The sequence below is a fragment of the Telmatherina bonti genome, assembly GCF_933228915.1.
Source record: "Telmatherina bonti genome assembly, chromosome: 12".
Lineage (NCBI taxonomy): Eukaryota > Metazoa > Chordata > Actinopteri > Atheriniformes > Telmatherinidae > Telmatherina > Telmatherina bonti.
This window is the reverse complement of record NC_136610.1, coordinates 31,660,003-31,680,998: the sequence shown is the minus strand read 5'-3', so window position 1 is coordinate 31,680,998 and position 20,996 is coordinate 31,660,003. Positions and strand designations below refer to the sequence as shown.

The window sequence follows — 20,996 nt, the reverse complement described above, 5'->3', positions numbered from 1 at the left end:
AGTATTTTCTTTTCTTCAAGCTCTATAAGGTACATTAACAATGACTAGCGGGCCAAAAGCAAAATGCTGGGCCCCACTGGTTGTTTATGATTGCTCGTCTGACATCTCGCGAGACTTGAGTGTGCACGTTTGAAGCGGAAGTGCACGGGAAGGCTCTCTCTTTTCGGCCGGCCTTAGAAGAGCGAGCGGCAGGGTAAGATTTCCAAGAATACAATGTCGCTAAAGTATCCCAATCCATCCTCTGTTTTACATCACTGTGTGGCCATATGCAAGCTTGAACGGCACACAAATCCCAGTACAATTAAAAAGCGGATGATATTGAGCCCATTCTCCAGACAGATTAATAAAAATAAAGTGCTAATGTTGTGACTCCCTGGTTAGTGTCCCTGTATCCGCATGTCTGCTACCGCTATCGAAGCTGCTGGATTTTGTGGTACCTGAAGTTAATATTCCATTTCTAACGCTTAAATTGTGTTTTATAATTTAATTCAATTGTCTAATAACTTGACAGTGAACGTCTCGACTAAATAACTGTGTCCACAGTTTGTAAGCTGTACAATGCTAACTTCTTAGCATATTCTGCTAGCTTAGCAGTTAGCTCCGAGCACAGAACTTGCAATATTATGGCACTTTTATGAATTTACACACGTAGTCGGCATTTGGAATTCTAGGTTACTTATTCCTAGTTCTTAAGCAGGGCTTTGTTTGTTGAAAAGTATTAGAAATTAGCTCAAATTATTATTTTTGTTATCAAAAATTGCCGTAGGTGTTTGAAGAACTCAAGATTGTATTGAACATTACAAGCTTGGTACCAGAGTTTATAATCATTTATCTTTAATGGGGACGTTTTTCTTCACAGCATCATGAAGGTGAATCCATTTGTAACATCTTCTCGTCGCAAGAACCGCAAGAGGCACTTCAATGCTCCCTCACACATCAGGAGGAAGATTATGTCTTCCCCACTGTCAAAGGAGCTCCGGCAGAAGTACAATGTGAGGTCCATGCCCATCCGCAAAGATGACGAAGTCCAGGTACTTTACTGTACAGAGAGGCAAACGTGTTGTAGCATGCATAAGGAATATATTTCATTTGCTTGCACCTCTAATTCGGTCATTTTTCAGGTTGTCCGTGGACACTACAAAGGCCAGCAGATTGGCAAAGTAGTGCAGGTCTACAGGAAAAAGTATGTCATCTACATCGAGCGTGTGCAGAGAGAGAAGGCCAATGGAACCACAGTCCATGTCGGCATCCACCCCAGCAAGGTGAGACAAATTTGAGAAGATGCTATGTTTGTATGGTTGTCCCGGCATCTTTTGAAAAAGGACTGGTAGTGGTAAAAAAAAATAAAAAAAAATAAATTGTGGGAATTGCACATAAATGGTCATTGAATGCATATCTGTTAAACTGCCACGCATTTTAGGACTCAACTTAAGCGATGTGGTTTTGTGACTTTCTTGCATCACATTAATGAAAACATAATTTTGACAATGAAAGTTATATCTATATTTTTATCTGTATTTGTAGGTAATATGTCTATATTTCATTGTCCATCTGATGTGTAGCTGCAAGCAGTTGCTAATGTAACTTAAGTACTGTGTGTAGCGTTCAGTTTTGTCTTAATCTAAAACTTGGCCTCATGATGTTTTATGATTTTTATAAGAAGAGGTGATATACAATGAAATTTGTTTTAACAGCTTGAAAGTTGGTGTTGATAAAACCAAGTTCACTGTTGCTGTATTGGATTGTTTTATGTCTCCAGTGGTTTTGTAGTTATCTTTTAGGTTGTTAAAACAATTGTTGAATATATGTTTACAGTTTTAGTCTCCTCAAAATTATAGAGTCCAAATTTGATCCTATTTATCCGTATAGTGTACTGTTATCAGAATGTTAACAAAACTTACACAGTATGTGTAAATTTTGACATACATTAGACTTAATCTTTTAGATAAGTAACCAGATGCTTTTGCAGCTGAAAATATTTCATTCAAGTTAAGACTGTGTTTGATTCAAATGAACTCAATAGAAATTAATGTTCCTAAAAAATGTATTCTAATTGCATCATATACTGTTGACAAAAGTTTTTTTTTTTTAATAGTTTGCCAGAAACTACACTTCACAGCAACCGTTTACTGTCAAAACATGGATGACAACTTATTCAGTCAACCTAAAATATATTCCTACCCTCCCATTAAAAAGGGTATATCATTACTGAAAAAAGTAGTGATAGATTTTTTTTTTTTTTTAATTGCTTAAATATAATGTTGTAAAATAAGTTGTTTAGTTTTCTTTTAATTGACTTGAGTTAAATGTAAAAAAAAAAAAAAAAAATCCTGGACAAATTACAGCACTTTGCTGATGAGCCGTGGGACAAAATATTTAACGGGTGCAGAAGTCTGACAGAGAGTTTAACTTGTTACGTACTCCACTAGGAGCAATAACTTTTATTGCTCTTGAGGTTGCAAGAAAAAATCTAATTTTTTATCTAGTCAATTCATTCGCTGAGAGGCTTTGGCTGCAATGGGGCGACGATCACTACGGGCGGGTGTCTATGTTTTTATGTGCTATGAACATGATTATTTCATATTTAACAAGAAACATGACAGAGTGGATTTTGCACATGGCTGGTTCCACGTGTTTATATGCCAGATGTTGTGAACGTTTTCTGTAATTTCTCACTATTTCAATTAGTTGTATTAATACAACCTCTTTAACCTGCATCAGCAAAAATGCAAAGCAGCAACTGTTCGCTTCACGCTTATCCTTACCAATCTCAAATATCCAATCACGTAAAACTTCTTAGCCCATGAGAAGAGAGTTCTGCCAGCCTGTTTCAAGAATCTTCTACATTTGCAAAGAAAATGTCATTTTCTTCTTTCTATTCTATTCTACAGTCATTTAACAGATGGTTTTATCCAAAGCAGCTTACATGTGATAAGTGATCAATTAGTTAACCTAAAATGCATGTCTTAAGAACAGGAACAAACTTCTCGCTTCTTAAGGAGAATGTAGCAGGCTTTACAGAAAAGATTCGATTGCAGTGAGAATTAATCCAACAAAAAATTTGCTTAAAAGTCATGTAAAATATATTATGTTTGCTTGTTTTAAAGTATTTAAATGAAACCACAATTAAAAAGCAATGACATGATTTTGTTCTTTTTATAAGTAGTTTTGTAAGTTGCAACTTATATCAGTGACTCCTGTTGGGGTTTTTTTTCTCCTTTAATGGGAGGGTAAAAATAAATTTTAGTATAGTTATATGGATTTGGAAATCTAGAGTTGCTGCTTTAGTTCCTGCACGGGGACTTGTTCAGTATTTTAAGTTTAAGATTTAATACTGCCTTAATTTTAATCATGTAAAACTTAAAACTTCTTTCTTTTCAGCGTAGTTTTTAGCAATTTCACTTATTTTACTAATTCCTGCTTACAGACAACAGACCTTGGAGTCAGGCTTGATATGGCTTCAAAGAAACCTTCTGCTATCAGTTCATTCATGTATATTATAGAGTGAGTTTAGTCTATAATTCTGTACAATTCCTTTTGAAAAATAAAGACAAATGTGCTTCTTTATTTGACCAAAACAGATCTTTTCCACTGAGCATCGGACTAATCCTTCGGGTCATATTACCAGTTTTCAGAGTTTTGACACATTAGCAGAAAAGGTGCAGGGCATACTATGACAATATCCTGACAGAAAAACATTGGGGAGAATTGGATTGTAATTCCTCTGTTAACAATGACTTTTTTTCTTTCAGCTTGCTATAGACACATTTTGATGGCAGGTTCTGGTATTTAAATCAGCACCATTATTAAGACTAATAACACTGCTTCTCACTGTGCCTCAACACGTGCAACTATTTACTCTGGTGTAGGGGGGGGGGATTGCTACAGAGCTGCTCTAGAGCTACAGCTACAGTTCACATAAACTTTTTGGCTGGCTTTATTATTTGTCATTACTATTCAAGTTGTGACTTGGCTGACAGCATTGTATGTGTTGAAGTGATTAAAGTATGTGTAACTAATGCTTTTTAGTAGTTTTATAGAAATAAACTTTCAGAGATTACCAGGATCCAAAATTGTATAATTTATAAATATTATACATTGTAAATCTAAGAAGATGCTGCTTTTAAATTGGATTTATTTATTTAATAGTGTTGAGCCTCTACTGCATCATGGTGTCCGATACAGGGTCACTGCTTCAGCCATTTGGTAAGCCAGTGGTTTCCAAACTTTTTCTGCAGGGCCCCCTTGTCAACGACAACAATAATGTCAAGCCCCCCCTCCCGTCACATAAACCGAAGAAACATACTAGAAATGCATCTTTAGTTTTAGTGGCTGTATTGTAGGTAACTATAATTAGAACTGTGTCAGTATTATTATCCACTCTTCTGCTTTAGAGTCAAACACTACTACTACTTTAGGTGAGAGGAGTTTTCTATGAGACTATGCTGCTTTAGTAAAACAACATTGCTATTTATGATAGTTGGATAATTTATTTCTAAAATAACCTGCAGGCTTTTCTTTGTGTTCAGGATGAAAAGTCCACAAGTGGTGGTGTAACTTGTTTGGCTTCGTACTTCATGATATTAAATGATACTATTTTGGTCCATGCAAAAGACTATGGTGTTATTATTACCCACCATTGGTTATTATTATTACTGGTCAAGCTGGGACAGATATACTCCATGATAGTTTTTTTTTTGTTGTTGGGTTTTTTGTTTTTTTTTGTTGGTTTTTTTTTTCTTTTTTTCTTGAGGTCTCTTGTTGATTTATTATCATTTCCAATTATATTTTTACAAATTTATCCAGTGTAAAAACTCCCAAGTTTTATTTAGCCTTGCTGCGCCCCCCTGTGATTACTCTGGGCCCCCCCTGGGAGGCCTGCCCCCCAGTTTGGGAACCACTGCGCTAAGCAATACATTCTGTTTTTCCCTTTTTATTTTTCTTTCTTTTTTTTCTGTCCCTTCTCAGACCAGTCACTGTTCAGCCTTCTAATTATAAGAGCCTTATGTGCCTTATTTGATAATTGTTGATGACAAGCATCCCCAACAAACATGAAGTAAGGCACACCAGCTAATCACAGGCATAGTGAAATGGGACTCAATGGACCAAGTTTGTGGCTTTATTCAATATAAATTCTGTATATTTTAGTTAATGGTATCCTCGTTTTGAAGTTCAAATTAATAGATTGTACATTGGAGAAGTTTTCTTTGCATGTTGGAGAAACCTCAGATTAAAAAAAAGCTGTATTTGAATATTTGATTTCACCCTCTGAATAACCACAAAGATGTATTTGATTTTTTTAATGAAGTTGCTTCTGCAGGTGAGACACGTTATGGTTTGTTCAATAATCCTCCTTTCTTCCATCTATAGGTGGTCATCACCAGGCTAAAGCTGGATAAGGACCGCAAGAAGATCCTAGAACGCAAGGCCAAGTCTCGTGCTGATGGAAAGGAGAAGGGCAAATACAAGGAGGAGACCATTGAGAAGATGCAGGAGTGAAAAGGATCTTTTTGCTATCAATAAACTGTGTAAATGGAGTTCAGTTTGTCTGGAGTTTTATTTTTGAATGGATTGAATTTTCTATATCTACCATAAATGTGCATCAGTTTCTTACAAAGTTTGCTCCAAGAATTGCCACTCAGTTTGTCTAAAGCTTCAAAGGCTGCACTGCATACATTTTATAGTCTTTTGCAAGTGCAAATTTATTAGAAAATACTTAGTGTTACTACAAACTAGCATAAAGTAATTGCTGTTGTTATTTTACATGTTGTGTATATATGTTAGGGTGTTGAACATTCAGTGCTAACTAATCCTGTCCTCAAAAGTATACAAGAACATAGAAATGTTAAAAAGGTGTAGTATTTCTGAGAAACTAGTATTTTAAAAACAGACCAGAGCACAGTCTACAAGGAAAATTTGTTTGATCAGTTCATGTAAAAATCCCTAAGACAAAGTAGTCTAAATTTTAAGGTTTTGAGCCATTAATATTGAACATGGGCAATGATTAATTTAAAAGAAAAAAGGTGAATTTTTGCTGACTGTCAAAATAGGCTATTGTTGCATGAAGTACATTATGTAAGCCAAATAAACAATAGGTGTCAGCAAGAAGTACATTATGTAAGCCAAATAAACAATAGGTGTCAGCAAATAGTTCTATGTGTAGGTATTCAGAGATGTAACAAGTAAAGTAACCAAATGTTGACAGTGCATGATTGGAAAAGCATTTTAAAATATTTTAATCTTCTATTCCCATGTAGGTGTCACTAATATATAAAAGTAGCTCTGAGGTAAGCATACACATGGTCTAAAAAACTTATGTTTTAACTTGGAGATTTTCAAAGAATTTGTTACGATTACTTACAAATCCAGTTGTGACCATTTTTGTAAATAGAAACGGTCTATTACATGCAAAATGTAATTTATTTGTGTTGACAATATTTTGTACATCACTCAAAATTAAAATACTTCATAATAATCTTGACAAGTTTTGGGTTCAACAGCTCAGACATTTTTCTGTGAAATCAGATTGATTATGCAAACTGTTTTTAATCAATATACAGTTGTCCTCAAATTTATTCATACCCTTTCATTAAAGAAAAGGCTTAATTTACAAGTCATCAAAAAACTAAAGATTAAAAAAGGAACAGTAACTAAAAATTTGCTAAATTATATTTTAGCTGCTGCGATGGACTGGCGAGCTGTCCAGGGTGTACCCTGCCTGTCGCCCTAAGCCGGCTGGGATAGGCTCCAGCTTCCCCGCGACCCTGAATGGAATAAGCGGTTCGGAAAATGAATGAATTAATGAATATTTTAGCTGATATACGACAGTTTTAGTTTGTCTGTTTGCTTTCATTTATTTGAGTTGAAGAAAAAAATCGGTCCTGGACTAATTGAAGCACTTTTTTTAAACAGTGGGATAAAATACCTGTCAACAGGTGCAGAAGTCAGAGATACAGAAAACACCTGACTGTAGTGGAAACATTAAAGGATTGTTCAACAAAATATTTGTTTGTGAGTGATGTAACATATATTATTTTATCCTATTTGTTTGCTTAAAAGCTTTTTTATATTGAACCAGAATTTGAAAATAATGTAATGATTTTCTTTTTTTTTATTATTATTAGTACTTCGAACAATTTCAGCTTATTTCACAGGCAGCTGTGTTTTTTCCTTCTTTAATAAGAGGGTATGAATGCATTTGAGAACGATTGTAAAACCTCGTTTTAAAGGAGCACTGGCACAAATCTTGCTTGCTTTGATAAAAATGTTTATTTATCTGTCTGTTTATTGAAGACCTCAGCCCAGCACATAGTCGGTCCAGCACATAGACGGGTCCAGCTCTACTTCCTCCCTCTGCTACAATCATGTGATTCGTGCGTGACGTCAGGCAGCAGTTCATGTCTGACTACTGTCCTGTACCAAAGTTTGGTAAAACTTTGTACCTCTGAATTTTTTTGTGTGTTTTTAGGAATATTCGAAGTCATGGCAGATCAGAGATTTGCGATCGCCATGTCTGTCATGACCCTGTTTTGGGCTTTTGTTGGAGGAGTTGTGCCTTGGTTCATCCCTAAAGGACCAAACAGAGGGTGAGTTTGTTAGCTCCGTAGCTTTTAGTTAGCTCAAATTAGCTCATTTAACGGCATAAATTAGTCGTAAGTAGTTACTTGACCGTGTACGTATGAGCAAACTTGTTAATTGCAAATAATACTTTACTTTAAATATATTCTAAATGTTAAAAGAGGTTTTAAAAAAAAGTTTAAATCTTGTGAACTAGTCTAACTAGTAAAAGTTGGGTTTAGCTAAGTGGAGCTAATTTGTAGGCGAGAAGATTGCATCGTCGCATTTATATTTCGTAAAGAACTCTGTAAATTCTTTTTTGTGTGTCAACATACATATTAGCATTTATATAAAATAATTAAACACGTAAATATATTATTCCAAATCAAGAAAAGTGGACAAAATTATTGCAGCTTCCTTTTTTGCTTGTTCCTCTCGTAAGTCACGGGATCACGTGACTGCATAGTACTTAATAAAAAAAATTTAAAAAAAAAAAAAAAAAAAACATTAAAAACAGCCATTAAATACTACATTTAACCCACAACTCTCTTTTTCTTTCCTCCCACAGCGTGATTGTCACAATGCTGGTACTAACTGCAGTTTGCTGCTATCTGTTGTGAGTATTGCCTTCTTGAATACACTAATATGTTCCCCAGTAGTTAGAACTGCACTAAAAAGCATTGTATTTAGCCAGAATGAATCAGAGTGGCATCTTGAGGGGCTGATGGGGAAAAAAATGGTAAAGACATGTGGAAGTTCTCCAAATATTCCAGTTCCAGATTTGAAGTTGTATTGAGCCAATGAAGTGGTTTTGCAGTAGTTTACATATTGAGAGTTTTATCTTGCTTTGGATGTTTGTGTTCAAGTTTTAAGAATTTGGTAATTTCATTTTTGTTGTTGTTGTTGTTGTTTTTGGCCGATTTGCATCTCTATGTGTATTTGCATAATTTTGTGTGGGTTTGCCATATATGTATCTAAGTCTTATTTTATATATATATATATATATATATATATATATATATATATATATACACATTAAAATAACTGTGTATAACATGATTTATTCTCTATCTTCATTCTTCTAGTCTCAGTTTACTTCTCAGTGCCATCAGTTTTTTGTACTTTCGTATCAGTATCTTTTAATCTGTCATGACCTTGTGGGTCTTTTTTATGATTGTCTGTTTCTTATTTTAATAATTTATTTAGTTTGGCTTTCTGATATGAATGTTTCAACAGTGGGTGTCACATTGGCATGATCACTCTTCTCTGAACACGCTCTACTGCGTATGTTCTGCATGTGACACAATCACTGAGTCGTCTGCAGGTTTATTTACTTACAGAAGCTAGTTTTCTTTCTATATTTCTGATTTAACTTGTTAGTTTCTGGTGCTCCCGACAGTTGATGGCTTTGACCTTCCACGGAGGGACAGTGAATCTATGGTTGGCTTGTGTGTGTATATGAGTGTGTGTATGTGTGGAAATATAGGCGTATGTGTATATGCGCATGTAAATGCACATGTATGTATGTTTTTCTCTCTTTATCTCTCTAAGAGGTGTTTTCTCCGATTTTCTTTTTTCCGTTCTCTCTTTGTCCCTTTTCAATCTTCTCCAGTCTGGTCTGGCAGTATAAACTCTGTAATAAGAACAATTGTGCAAAATAAATAGAAAAATAAAATAAAAATCAAGAATATCAAGGGGATCATTATATCTATAAAGCGCTCTTTGGCAAAGTAAATTTGCTCACCAGAACACAGCATCCAGACCAATATTCGGCTTGCTTAAATGCTGTACAAGACAAAAAAAACAGTGGGTGCTCAAGTGGAAGCATTATTGCGACCACGTAAATCATGCAAGTTCCATTTTCATAATGAATTATGTATACTTATAATTTGGTGCAAGTGTACAGGTGGTGTAATGTTACACAGCTGTAGGCAAAAGAGGGCAGTAGAGACAAAGCAGCCTTGCAGCAGAGTCATTTGACTCCAGCCTGTCTTTATTCATGTAATGTGAAGTTTCAAACTGGAAGAAGAGCTGAGAGAGATACTGGTGTACATTCAGAATGCTGTTTATAAGCATCAACCTCATGTTCTCAAGTATGTTGTGTTGATATTTGATCTCAATATTTTCTGTCCATCAGCTGGTTGATAGCAATACTGGCCCAGTTAAACCCACTGTTTGGACCCTCCTTGTCCACTGACACCATCTGGTACCTGCAATACCACTGGTCTTAATTTGCCCTTTCAGAACTCCTCAGGTAAACTTTTCAGCCTAAACCCACCTGTTTTTCATTAGGCGATAAAGCATTTACTTGTAATTTATAGCTCAATTGCCTCCTTTTTCCTTGGTTTTCATTACAGACATGCCTCGGTATCAAAGCGCCTGACACGGATGTTTGTGACTGCAGAGAACATGCCTCCGGATAGCATGAAAACCCACAGCCTTGTGATTTTTGAGTCTTGTCCACATTGTTGCCTTCTTTAGATTAATAATCAAAGAACTCTCAAAGAGATTCCCATAGAAATCTCACTGGATGTGCTTTCCTTTAAATCAGCGTTCATTTATTGTTCGGTATATATATTGTGTAAATTTGTGATGAGTGTTATTGTCAATATTAATTAAATGTAATAAAATCTTTTGTGTATTTAACATAATCTTGGTTTTGTTTGTTTTTTTATAGAGACTATTTAAAAGCTCACAAATATATTGATAACTTCACTGTTTCATAATTATTGCTCAAAATTACACAGAAATCCTGATTGCTTCATGTGTTTTGCCATTGTATTAAAATTATTTTGTATGTTAGTACTTCAACATTTTTAAGTAAAATGCATTTGTTGTTGCCTGTATTCAACGTATTAGATATATAAAAACTGATTAAATGAATAAATATTAAATGTTAAATTATTCTGTGTTATTTTACATGCAGTCTATTTTTTGAGTTTTGCTTTTTTGTGAGTGTCGAAAGTCGAAGTTCACAGCTAACTTCCTGCTTTCCGTAGTTTTAGCCGGCTACGTTGACAACATGGCGACCGTAGATGTCCACGTACGAGTATGTGAACAAGAAATCCTCAAATATGATTTGGAAATCAAAGCTCTCATCCAGGTGCGAATGTGTATTTGGTAAGACTATGTTGTGTCTCGTTTACATGCGATCAAGTCTGAGCTTGCCATTTAAAGGAGTCGTGTTTCAGACCGCTGGTTTGTTTGTGTGTAACACCGACTATTGGCAGCTTTTATAGCTCCAACTCAGCTGACTGAAACTGTCAGATGTGCCAACAAAAACATAATTATGTTGAATGTGGAAAATGAAACGTGTACGTAAGTAACATTTTCAGATTTATCGGTTATTAGACAGGGCATGTTTGCTATTTTGCCCAAACAATGTATACTTGTTTGGTTTGTGTAAAACAATCCTGCATGAAAAGTTCCTTAGTCCGGTAAAATTACATAAGTTTGAGCAAACTACAGAACAACTTAGTACTACTGTTTTATTCCTTTCGATTTCATATGCATTCACCTGAATCTAACTAATGTAAATTTTTTGCCTAGGACAACTGACTGCTGTAAATATAATAAATGCACAATGTTTTTTGTTTAAAAAAAAATTATATATATATATATATATATATAAATAAAAGCCTGACTTAGAGACACTTTCATACATAGATGTAATCCAGATTTTAAGACCAATCGAGAATATTTAAGATGTGCTGTATTAAACTTTGATCAATAGTCAGATTGTCTTATCAATGCAAAAATAAATGCCTTTTAGGTCATCATTTTGTGACATTAATCAAAGTGATGCCATCAACTGAGCAGTAGCGGGTTAGAACTAGTTTATGAAGAATAAGCATGTGCACATCTGGTCAGCATGAAAAGTAATAGAGTAATAGAGAAAAAAGCAAAGCAAATAACAGATGCGCTCTCACTTTCTTTTACTCTGATTTCTGTAAGACATACTTAATCACTTGAACATTTATAGAACTGAAGTTTATGATAAGTTTAGAGGCAAATATTCCTTTTGATGAATCTGCCAGTTATTACCTTAGGCTTAGCTCAAGCCGTCCAAAAAACACAGAAAATACAAATGTCCCACTGAAATGTATTTGAGTTGAGTTGTAAAGTAGCTTGGCTGTGCTCAAATAGTTTACATTGTACTTGAATACATTTATTTATTTACTTTATTTTTTTCCTAATTCTTAAGCTTCAGATTTAAAAAATAATCATGTTATTGACTTATTTTATTATTCATCAGTATTTTTCACCTCATAAAATGTGTTTTTCCAGGTAATATTTTAGACAGCTGATTAAAAATGAGCAATGATTGTAGAGCTGGTAAATTGGGAACAGTCAAAGAAACATTTACTTATTCCAGTCTTTACAATGTGGGAATCTGTTCTTCCATTCATTACACTATAAAATAAATATGTTTTGCTACTTGGACAATAAAACCGTAATTGTGGGAAATGAAAATTACTTTTTGTATTCTTAAAAAAAAGCAGAATTTGTTTTACCATTCCACTTAATAGCCTAGAGATGAGGTGGTGATTTTCTAAGACCATGTCATCCCTGTTTGTGTAAAGAGACCCTCAGAACCTTCCTCATGTTCAGCTTGCTTTGCATACCATCCACCTAGCAACACGTCACTGAAAGCGCAACCACTTGTCTCAACAGGATATTACAGAGTTCACCGGCCCTCAAAGCAAGTTAACAGAAATAAATGCAAATGTGAAGAAGTGTTTCCACAACCTCAGATTAAGGATTCAGGTGGGAAGTATTACTTTTAAGATAAACAAGTATTTATTGTGTGAAGAACATAAAATGCATGGCTTATTTTACTGCTGTGTCAGGACTTGGAGCAGACGGCAATGGAGCAGGACAAAGAATCGGACAAGCAAGCTTTGGTCAGTCAAGTGGAGGGACACAGAAAGCAGATGCTGAGGTAATGTCCTTTGAACTAATCACACCTGAAAGTGTATAAAAATGAGTTAAGGTGTGTGTGTCTTCATTCGTATGACATTGCTGTTGCAAATACAACCAGTTTTAACTCAATGGACATAGTTTTTATATTTTATTTTGTATATTTTTGCAGTAACCAGACAGCATGGAGGAAAGCCAACCTCGCTAGCAAACTGTCCATCGACAAAATGGAAAAGCAGGCGCTCTTTAACGGAGCCGATGATGCCGTGAGACAGAGGTGAATAGGCAGTGTGGGACTATTTCTCTAAGCAGCGTATCTTATTAAACATTGTGATTAGAAAACCATATTTTCTTCACACTTTACTAAGTCTTTACAAAGCATGTCGTTTGAGGAGCAGTGTCTCATGTTTGTATCAGAAAGATGACCAAAGAGGGCCTGGCTCAAACCACAAGTACCATCACGGAAAATCTGATGAGCATCAGCCGAATGATGGCCCAGCAGGTTCAGCAGAGTGAGGACACCATAACAACACTGGGTAAATAAAGGAAACTCGTTTAACTAAAATAATTCAGTTAATTGAATAATGTTATTAGTGAATCATCTCTTTTTGCATTGTCTCTAAAATCAAAGTCCGGTTTGTGTTAAAAACCCCTTTTCTTCTCTCCTTTTAGCAACCTCATCGAGAACAATCCAGGAAACAAATGAAGAGTTTAAAACCATGACGGGGACCATTCAGCTCGGGAGAAAACTCATCACTAAGTACAACCGCAGGGAGCTCACCGATAAGCTGCTCATATTCCTGGCATTGGCTCTCTTCCTCGCCACTGTACTTTACATCCTCAAGAAGAGACTGTTCCCCTTCCTGTAGACCAGCTAGCTCAGAGGAGCGCTCCCATTTCCATGTACAGTATTTTCTGTTTTAATCCCAAGTAGTTTAAACGGCTCTAAGTGGTGTCTTTCATAGGACCCAAAACATGCCGACTGTCTACTTCTCTTAATTGTGATGCTGCTCAGAGAGAATATTATCCATGATGAGGGGAAAAAAAATCCTGCACATGTAGTTGTTTGTATCTTATTTTAAATTGTACTAAAGGAGAAAATTATTCAGAAAAATATATGTAGGTGTCTTTGGTGCAAAATGTAACAGAGGTTGATCCTTTTCAGATAATACAACTCAAGTATGTTTATGATTCCCAAGTTCTTCTCAAAGGTACAGAAAACATATAAAAAAATAATATTTTTGTTTTTTATTATTATTTCTGTTTAACTAGTTTTTAATGTCTTGTCTGTCATTCATCATTATTAAAACGATTACAGTGCAATTAATTATTACTGTTAAATATCTGTATGAAATGACATCTTACTGAGAACATATTTTAGAGAACAGTGCCAGGTCAGCACATTTCTGTGCAACACACTCAGACCCATTAATCTAGTATTTCATCATTACTTCGCAAAGATTTTTTCACGTGTTTGTGTAAATGCTGTTTGTAGCAACGTACTGCATAATTTATAAAAGCTTAAAATTGCCTTAATGCTGTTTTAAACAAATATAGAATTTAGATTGTCTTTACTGTGTGAAGATTCATCCTGACCGCACCCTCCATGTGAGTTTACCTGCACTTCCAACTGTTGTTTTATTAAGTCTGCATGCAAACCAAGAATGAAAGAACCTTTATTAAGTGTGTGTTGGCGCTCTGCAGCATCCCCGCTGCTGTGGGGCTGCAGCCGAGCAGAAAGGCTCAGCGAAGGAGCAGCACTGTTCCCACTAGCTGAGATAGAGCCCCATGCACCCCTGCCTTTGTTCAGATAAGACCCGGAAAAGCAGATTATTCCGACCAGTTTCCCTTCTCTCCCTCCTGTGTGGGTGGAGGGTGTGGGGGGATATTTTTAGGTTTGTGCAGCGCTGTTATCTGGCGTTGCCTTTTCAACACCACAGAGTAGAGGGTGGCCAGAGAAGCGACATGACCTTGTTACCCTCTCTGCAATTGCCTGCCATTGCCATTTTGTTTGGTATTTGTTAATTTCTCAGTACTGACGAAGAATAAACTCAAATACTTCTGGGCTGATGCTTGCAACGTGTCATATTTGTTCATGTGTGTGCATTATTTTTTAAGGAAAAGATAAAAGTCAACAAAGGATGTGTGGAGAGACCTGAGAGATGCCTAAGCATCTCTTACTCATGTAAAGTGGAGGCAGATGGGCAGAGCCGGTTCCTTGCCTGTTCATATAACTGCTCACTTAGACAAAGTCCTCTGGCTCTCTGTTGAGCAAATTGGACTATTCTTGCATTTAGCACAGAGATATTGTGGATGAAGTACTTTGGTTTGTATCTGGGTAAGTGTGCTGGAGAGCTCGCTGAGGGTGTAACAGGAGGCAGATGACGAAGAAACTGCATTTATGTTGTAACATTCGTATGGGAGAGCTGTGCTGAATATTCTATTATAGGCTACGGGAAACTTTAAATCTTTAGTGAGTTCATGCAAAATTAGTCCATAATTACTTCTTTAAACCAGAATGCTGAAATGTAAATATTTAGTAATAAAATTTTAATTTCAAAAATATCTCAAATAGAACTTTTTGTGCCCTTTTAATGGCAAAGAGGGAGGATTAAACAAAGTTAGCAGATTCTATGGTTTAAAATGTTGAAGTGAAATCATTTTTTAAATTTTTTTTTTTTTCATTTTTTGCCCATTTTTCCAAAAAGAAAAACAAGTTAGTTATTTAATGTCATCAGTGCCTTGTTTACACATTTCCAGGTCAAGGTCATGGTTAACAGCCATCTCTGTCCAAGCATTATTTAAACATTTGTGTGGAGACATGTGGCTGAAACTGGGTTGTAAAAAAAAAGGTAAACTTTTAACAACTTTGTTTAAGCAAATTGAGGGAAGTTTTCTAATGGGCACTTGAACATTTTAACTAGACACAAACCATGACAGGGATTTACTGATGATATCCTCTATGAAGATCTGTAGATTTGGGCATGGAATAATTTCATATAGTTATTTAATATATTTTAGTTGCATTATTGTTTAGGGAAGTGTGTTAGAATTGCACAATGAAATTACGTTTTTTGATGTCAGAAATACTTGAGGACTTTTCCCCACAAATATAATTAGGTTTTATGTATCTGATTTCAGTGGAGAGAAAAAAATAAAAAGCACCCACCAATGATAACTAAAGAAACTAACTTAATAAATACATAGAAAATGGTATGGCAAATTCACAGAATAAACGGATGCAACTTTTCTTTTATTACATATGGCTACATACACATTTGCATTTGCACTGAAAGGTTTTGTTATGGAGACAAAACAAAAACCTGGTGATTAAACTAATGGAAACTACAAAAGTCATTAAATATTAAGGGAATACACTTAAACTCAGTCACGTTTTGACATATTTAAATCTGCATGCGGTCTTATTCCTGTCAAAGTGAATTAGTGAATCTTTATTTTTATTGATTTATTTTACTACCACGTCCTAATGCCGTGTAATGAAGACACCCCATTCCCAGGAGAGAATGTATTCTGGACATTATTCAGATCTCCGACCCCAAAGTTCATGTAATTCCCGTTGCTGGACGAGCCCTGCACAGTCTGCATGGTGGCTGCGGGGTAACTGCATGCATAGTTTGTGCTGCAGCCGGGGCTGGTGTAGCTGCTGAAGGCTGGGTAGTTGTTATAAGTGAAATGATTGATGGGGCCCACGCTGTAAGGGGTGTTATAGGCTGCCGTGTCCGCGGCCAAGCAAGGCTTTCCGTCCCGCACCAGTACTGGCACCGACACCCTCCTTGGCGGCGGCAGAGACACCATCTCCAGGCTCTGGTCCTGCCTCTGCCTCTTGCACTTATACCTCCTGTTCTGGAACCAGATCTTCACCTGAGTTGGGGTGAGCTTGAGCACTCCCGCCAGGTGGTCTCTCTCCGGGGCAGAAAGGTACCTCTGCTGCTTGAAGCGGCGCTCCAGCTCGTACACCTGCGCCTGGGAGAACAGGACCCTGGGCTTCCTGCGCCTCCGGGGTCTGGGTCGGTCCGGATCGTCGGCCTTTATATCATCCACAGGATCAGCCGGGCCACTGTAGTCCTCTAAATAAAGAAAATTATTTATTAGAGCCAATTATACCAGTTATGTACAAAGGATATTGTATTTACTGCGAGCACAACTCATAACTTGCTAGTGGAAGTAATGCACTTTAACTGTTTTAAAATACACATTAAAACCATGTATTGTATTTATTTATTGTATTGAATGTATTTACTGTTATTTGCAAATCAAGGTAATTAAAAAAAAAAAACTCCCTCCCATATTAGGAGCAGTTTTTTTTTCTTTGTTATCATGCGTTCCGTTTTGAACAAATCAAAGTTCACGATCCTGAAGGCCTCATTTTCAGTAGGCCTCATTTTTTGTTTTTTAAATGATGCACCAGCTCACCTTTTCTTCGTTTCTCCTCAAACACATCTCTACCATCCTTCTCCATGTCCATTTCTATGAGGGATTTGCCATAAAAGGTAGAAGCGAAGTTGAGCGCATTGCCTCTGCCGGCCTTGGAGTCTTGGATGTCTTCCCCAAACAGAGACGCTGCGGTGGAGGAGGAGGACATGTCCCGGAGAGGCTCCTGCTTCAGGCGGGCCAGCATGCAGGAGGACGAGGATGTTGGCACGGTGCAGCAATCCATTCGAGGGGAAACGTCCAAAGAAGATACCATGACGTTGTGATTCTGCTCCAAGTTTAATATATCCTTTACAGAGAAGGGAGTGGACGTGCTGGGGCTGGGAAACATTGCTAAGACCTTTAGGGGGAAAAAAAAAAAAAAAAAGCTATCAACCTGTCATACGGGCAGCAAAAAGATGTCACCAAAGCCACTTTCCTCCCTGGTATTTACTGCATTTAAGTATTAGTTAGGTGTACCAGACTGATCTTGAGTGAAGTGTGCATTTTGAATGTCAACTATGTCTTCAAACTGTTTTTCTTTTTTTTCTGGGCCTCTCCTCTTAATGACGCAGGGAGAAAGAGGAGGAGGGAAAAGAGGACCAGATTTTCCTGGTCCACACTGCTCCAATTGGCCTATAATGGCGTGATGCCTGACACAAGCTCAGTCTTTTAAATTAGCTCATTATTATTATTATTATTATTATTATTATTATTATTATTATTATTATTATTATTATTATTATTATTAGTTTATAAGCATTTTGCATAGTTTTTGTGCTGAACAGCCTTTGCGCACAACGTAAGCGCATTTAAGGTCCAGTCCAGCATTTTTCCAGATGTTTACTGTTCAAAGTCTGAACAGTTATGTGACAACAGAGGCGTCAAAACTGGATCTGAGCCACCAAGGAGCCAAACATGAATTATTTAGGTTTGTGAGGGGAATTAGTAGTAGTTAATGTGTCTCGTGAGTCTGTATTTTGGGTGTCAGTCCTTCCTTCATCCGACGGGAAACAGAGCAGACAAGTGTCATGAAAAAAAAAAAAAAAAAAAAAAAAGTGGGGGATCAAACAACAGATTGGGTCCCCGAACACGGAACCTGAAACCAGCAGTGACACACTCTTGTGTCTGCCTCCAAGAGATTTTGGAGCCGCTGTCTGCCTTATCAGCATGTGATAACAGAAGACAACAAATCCTCGCACACACACACACACACACGCTCCCACCCACGCTGCAGGGCAGGTTATCCTAAATAAGTGTCATGTGTAACACTTTTTGTCTTGGACAAAAAAAAAAAAGTCCCAGTTTTCTGCTTTATAGTTATTGGTTTTTCCATGCAGGTAGTAAAATGCAGGGATTCCTTAAAACTGTCTGTCGAAATCAAACAGATAATTGTCATTAGTTTGTTTGCTCAAACTGAATGTAAATCTAAAATATTATGCGCGCACATTTCCCCAAATGACAAAACAGTGAATATGTGCGTAATGACGCATAACCTCCATGCGTTTCCCCTCACACAGCTGGCGCTAAAGCTGCCATTAATGCCTGTGGAGACGGTCGCAGGAGACAGACAGTGTTATCGCTTGTTTTATCTTCAGCGTTTAGCGCAGCCACGGGGTAAATGGGTCCCCCTGTCTCCGATCCAGCGATTGTGTTTATAGTTTTTAAAGACTATTTGTGTGCCCCGGGAGCTGATGAATGGCTGTAAAATCTTTCTCAGCCGCAGCGAGAGTCAACACTGGCTCAGCTCTTGCTGTAATAATTGGAGAAATAAAGTAAACGCACGTTGAGGGAAAGGCAAAACATGGGAGACATGTTTCCAATACGACTGACCTCCGCAGTTTTATGTGCCTTCCTTAAAAAGTAAAAGTAACGAATACTGATTGAATTAAGTCCAAAACTCGGATTTAGACAATCCTAGATACTAATTTATTGTGTCAACAGAATGTGCATGACAGGTCTGGCATGTGTTTCACATCCCCGATGCTTCGTCCTGCCCTGCGCTCCCCTTTGACCTGTCTTTCTACAGCACATTTCTAACTCAGATAAAGCTTCAGATAAGGTAGCTTAAAAACTTCCGCTGCTCGGACGGCTGGGTATTTTTAAAGGCTGCGTGTTGCAGAAAAGAGCCGCGTGCTGTGAGTCTGTGAGCCCCCCCTCTTTTTGTCCTGCTGGAGACTTGCGATGCTGTCGGCACGTAATCTGTCCTGTATCCTAGAAGCCTTTGCGTTATTTAGATCCATTAACTAGCTGTTTTAACTGATTTAAATACAAGATCATCAAGATATAATCTGGTGAATCAGAGCTTTTCATATTTTTCTTTCTGCCCATTTTGACTTTTGTTCAACATGTCAAAACTTGAAATGTTGAGCAAAAATGTTTTTGCAGGAGGCAGACCTTCAGCAAACATCTGATGCTTTCATACATTATGGGCTATTTATTTCAGTCAGACAACAAGGGAAAGAAATCAGAGAGCTAAGGGTCAAAATTGTCATTTATTTTAGTTTAATTGAAGAAATTGACCTTAATGCGCAGATTATCAAGAACTTTACATCATTATAATAAGCTTAGAACACGTGGCTTGTAATTCAATGTCTAAATAAAAGGTACATATTTAAATTACATCATGCATATCAATACTAATGTAAAAATATTACATGCTTAGAAAAATATGAATATTAATATTTTACATATATAAAAATTTACATAAGTGTTTTTGTTTTCTGGCTGCTTATTAGCAGAAAATATAATTACACAAAATAGTGTTTTGCAAAAGTTTTAGGTGTTTTGTTATCAGGGAATTGTGTAATGAATAAAAGAACAAAAAACCTTGCAACAAATGTTTTGACCCCTAACAGAGGTCTGATCCTAAACAAGTCAGAGAGAAATGATTCAGATTCAGCCTAAATCCACGAAATAACTTAATATTTTCCACAGTGTCCTGTTATAAATCTGTTATAAACTGACTCATTACAAAACTGTCTATTACACAAAACACATTTGAAAACAGAAAGTCAATTAGATTTATTGCATTATTGGTTAAAAATAATCACAAATAAAGGCAACTTTTTATTTGAAAAAAGAGGACTCCTGCTAAAAGAGAAGAGACAAAAGTTAATTTAATATTGTTAATTGAAAAGGCTTAAAAAGAGCAAGATCCCTGTCTATAAAACATTACAACACAACTTATCTCATTGGGGAGAAAAACAGCCATGATGCTTAAACTAAACGTCTCTAAAGAAAAAAAAAAAACTGAAAGTGGTGTGCACTGTTCTTTTGCATATTTTTTTGCAGTTAGTCTGGCTGCTGCCGTTCGGTGCAGTTTTCTTCCAAAGAAGCAAAACTCTTTGTTTTGAGTAGCAGAAAAAGTTAACGAAATAAGTTTTATTAAAAAATGTTGACCAGTTGGTATATTTCCTTGTCATAATGAAAAAAACTTATGTTGTGACTTTAAGGGAAGAAAATAAAAGCCAGAAGAAGTTCTACTTGTTTTTTAATTCCAGTAAAAAAAAAAAAAACAACAACATGTTTTTCCTGCATTGATGTGAAAATGCATTTATTGCGTGTTATGTTAATGAGTCAAATATGAAAAAAAATATTATTTTATTTTATTTTTTTTTCATTCATTCATTCATTCATTCATTCATTCATTCATTCATTTGTTTATTCATTCGTTTATACATTAAATACAAGTAAAGTTTCAAACTGTTTCTTCTGTGAACAGAATAAAATTTTTACTTATCGTTTTCATTACAATGTTTCTTTTCCTGCTGTGAAATTGACATGAAAGTCACGTCTACCAATGAATCCAGCTTGACTCACAACCTCCCTTCAACTAAACCCAAACAGTGACTGGATATAATATCAACTGCAGTTTAACACTCAACTTCATTTCATTTCAGATTTCAGCTAAAACACTACCCCATTCCTGTTCAGGTCACATCACACACAAATCGCTGCTCTTGTGTGGCCCACCACCTGACTCACGGCCTGATGTTGTGGAAGTTCACATAGTTTTTCATCTGTCCTTTCAACAGTTCATCACATATTATATTTCCTAGAGTACTTTATTTCACACGATGTACCGG

The 20,996-nt window shown here is 36.4% G+C and overlaps 4 protein-coding genes across 4 annotated transcripts; 3 read left to right on the top strand and 1 right to left on the bottom strand.

Moving 5' to 3' along the window:
• Window positions 1-129: 129 nt before the first annotated feature.
• On the top strand, window positions 130-5,537 carry rpl26 (ribosomal protein L26). The gene is made up of 4 exons (XM_079250216.1): window positions 130-193; window positions 860-1,031; window positions 1,122-1,262; window positions 5,371-5,537. Exons 2-4 carry the CDS (start codon window positions 864-866, stop codon window positions 5,497-5,499), a joined length of 438 nt encoding a protein of 145 aa, XP_079106342.1. The 5' UTR covers window positions 130-193; window positions 860-863; the 3' UTR covers window positions 5,500-5,537.
• Window positions 5,538-7,394: 1,857 nt separating this feature from the next.
• atp6v0e1 (ATPase H+ transporting V0 subunit e1) lies at window positions 7,395-10,371 on the top strand. The gene is made up of 4 exons (XM_079250495.1): window positions 7,395-7,586; window positions 8,126-8,173; window positions 9,695-9,811; window positions 9,915-10,371. Exons 1-3 carry the CDS (start codon window positions 7,483-7,485, stop codon window positions 9,786-9,788), a joined length of 246 nt encoding a protein of 81 aa, XP_079106621.1. The 5' UTR covers window positions 7,395-7,482; the 3' UTR covers window positions 9,789-9,811; window positions 9,915-10,371.
• A 206-nt stretch (window positions 10,372-10,577) lies between these two features.
• On the top strand, window positions 10,578-14,475 carry LOC306763131 (vesicle transport protein SEC20-like). The gene is made up of 6 exons (XM_079249848.1): window positions 10,578-10,660; window positions 12,232-12,324; window positions 12,408-12,499; window positions 12,650-12,754; window positions 12,895-13,013; window positions 13,150-14,475. The coding sequence occupies exons 1-6, from the start codon at window positions 10,580-10,582 to the stop codon at window positions 13,344-13,346; spliced, it is 687 nt and encodes a 228-aa protein (XP_079105974.1). The 5' UTR covers window positions 10,578-10,579; the 3' UTR covers window positions 13,347-14,475.
• Window positions 14,476-15,951: 1,476 nt separating this feature from the next.
• On the bottom strand, window positions 15,952-17,260 carry nkx2.5 (NK2 homeobox 5; the record flags this gene model as incomplete). The annotated part of the gene is made up of 2 exons (XM_079249629.1): window positions 15,952-16,565; window positions 16,912-17,260. 2 exons carry the CDS (start codon window positions 17,258-17,260, stop codon window positions 15,952-15,954), a joined length of 963 nt encoding a protein of 320 aa, XP_079105755.1.
• Between the last annotated feature and the right edge of the window lie 3,736 nt (window positions 17,261-20,996).

What these genes read in the sequence shown, in the direction of transcription:
- rpl26 (XM_079250216.1), top strand. Translation starts at nt 864, where the DNA reads ATGAAGGTGAATCCATTTGTAACATCTTCTCGTCGCAAGAACCGCAAG. An exon ending in GCAAAGATGACGAAGTCCAG is followed by an intron (nt 1,032 to 1,121) that starts GTACTTTACTGT and finishes GTCATTTTTCAG; the next exon opens with GTTGTCCGTGGACACTACAA. An exon ending in TCGGCATCCACCCCAGCAAG is followed by an intron (nt 1,263 to 5,370) that starts GTGAGACAAATT and finishes TTCCATCTATAG; the next exon opens with GTGGTCATCACCAGGCTAAA.
- atp6v0e1 (XM_079250495.1), top strand. Translation starts at nt 7,483, where the DNA reads ATGGCAGATCAGAGATTTGCGATCGCCATGTCTGTCATGACCCTGTTT. An exon ending in CCTAAAGGACCAAACAGAGG is followed by an intron (nt 7,587 to 8,125) that starts GTGAGTTTGTTA and finishes TTCCTCCCACAG; the next exon opens with CGTGATTGTCACAATGCTGG. An exon ending in GCAGTTTGCTGCTATCTGTT is followed by an intron (nt 8,174 to 9,694) that starts GTGAGTATTGCC and finishes TCTGTCCATCAG; the next exon opens with CTGGTTGATAGCAATACTGG.
- LOC306763131 (XM_079249848.1), top strand. Translation starts at nt 10,580, where the DNA reads ATGGCGACCGTAGATGTCCACGTACGAGTATGTGAACAAGAAATCCTC. An exon ending in AAATCAAAGCTCTCATCCAG is followed by an intron (nt 10,661 to 12,231) that starts GTGCGAATGTGT and finishes TTGTCTCAACAG; the next exon opens with GATATTACAGAGTTCACCGG. An exon ending in GGACACCATAACAACACTGG is followed by an intron (nt 13,014 to 13,149) that starts GTAAATAAAGGA and finishes CTCTCCTTTTAG; the next exon opens with CAACCTCATCGAGAACAATC.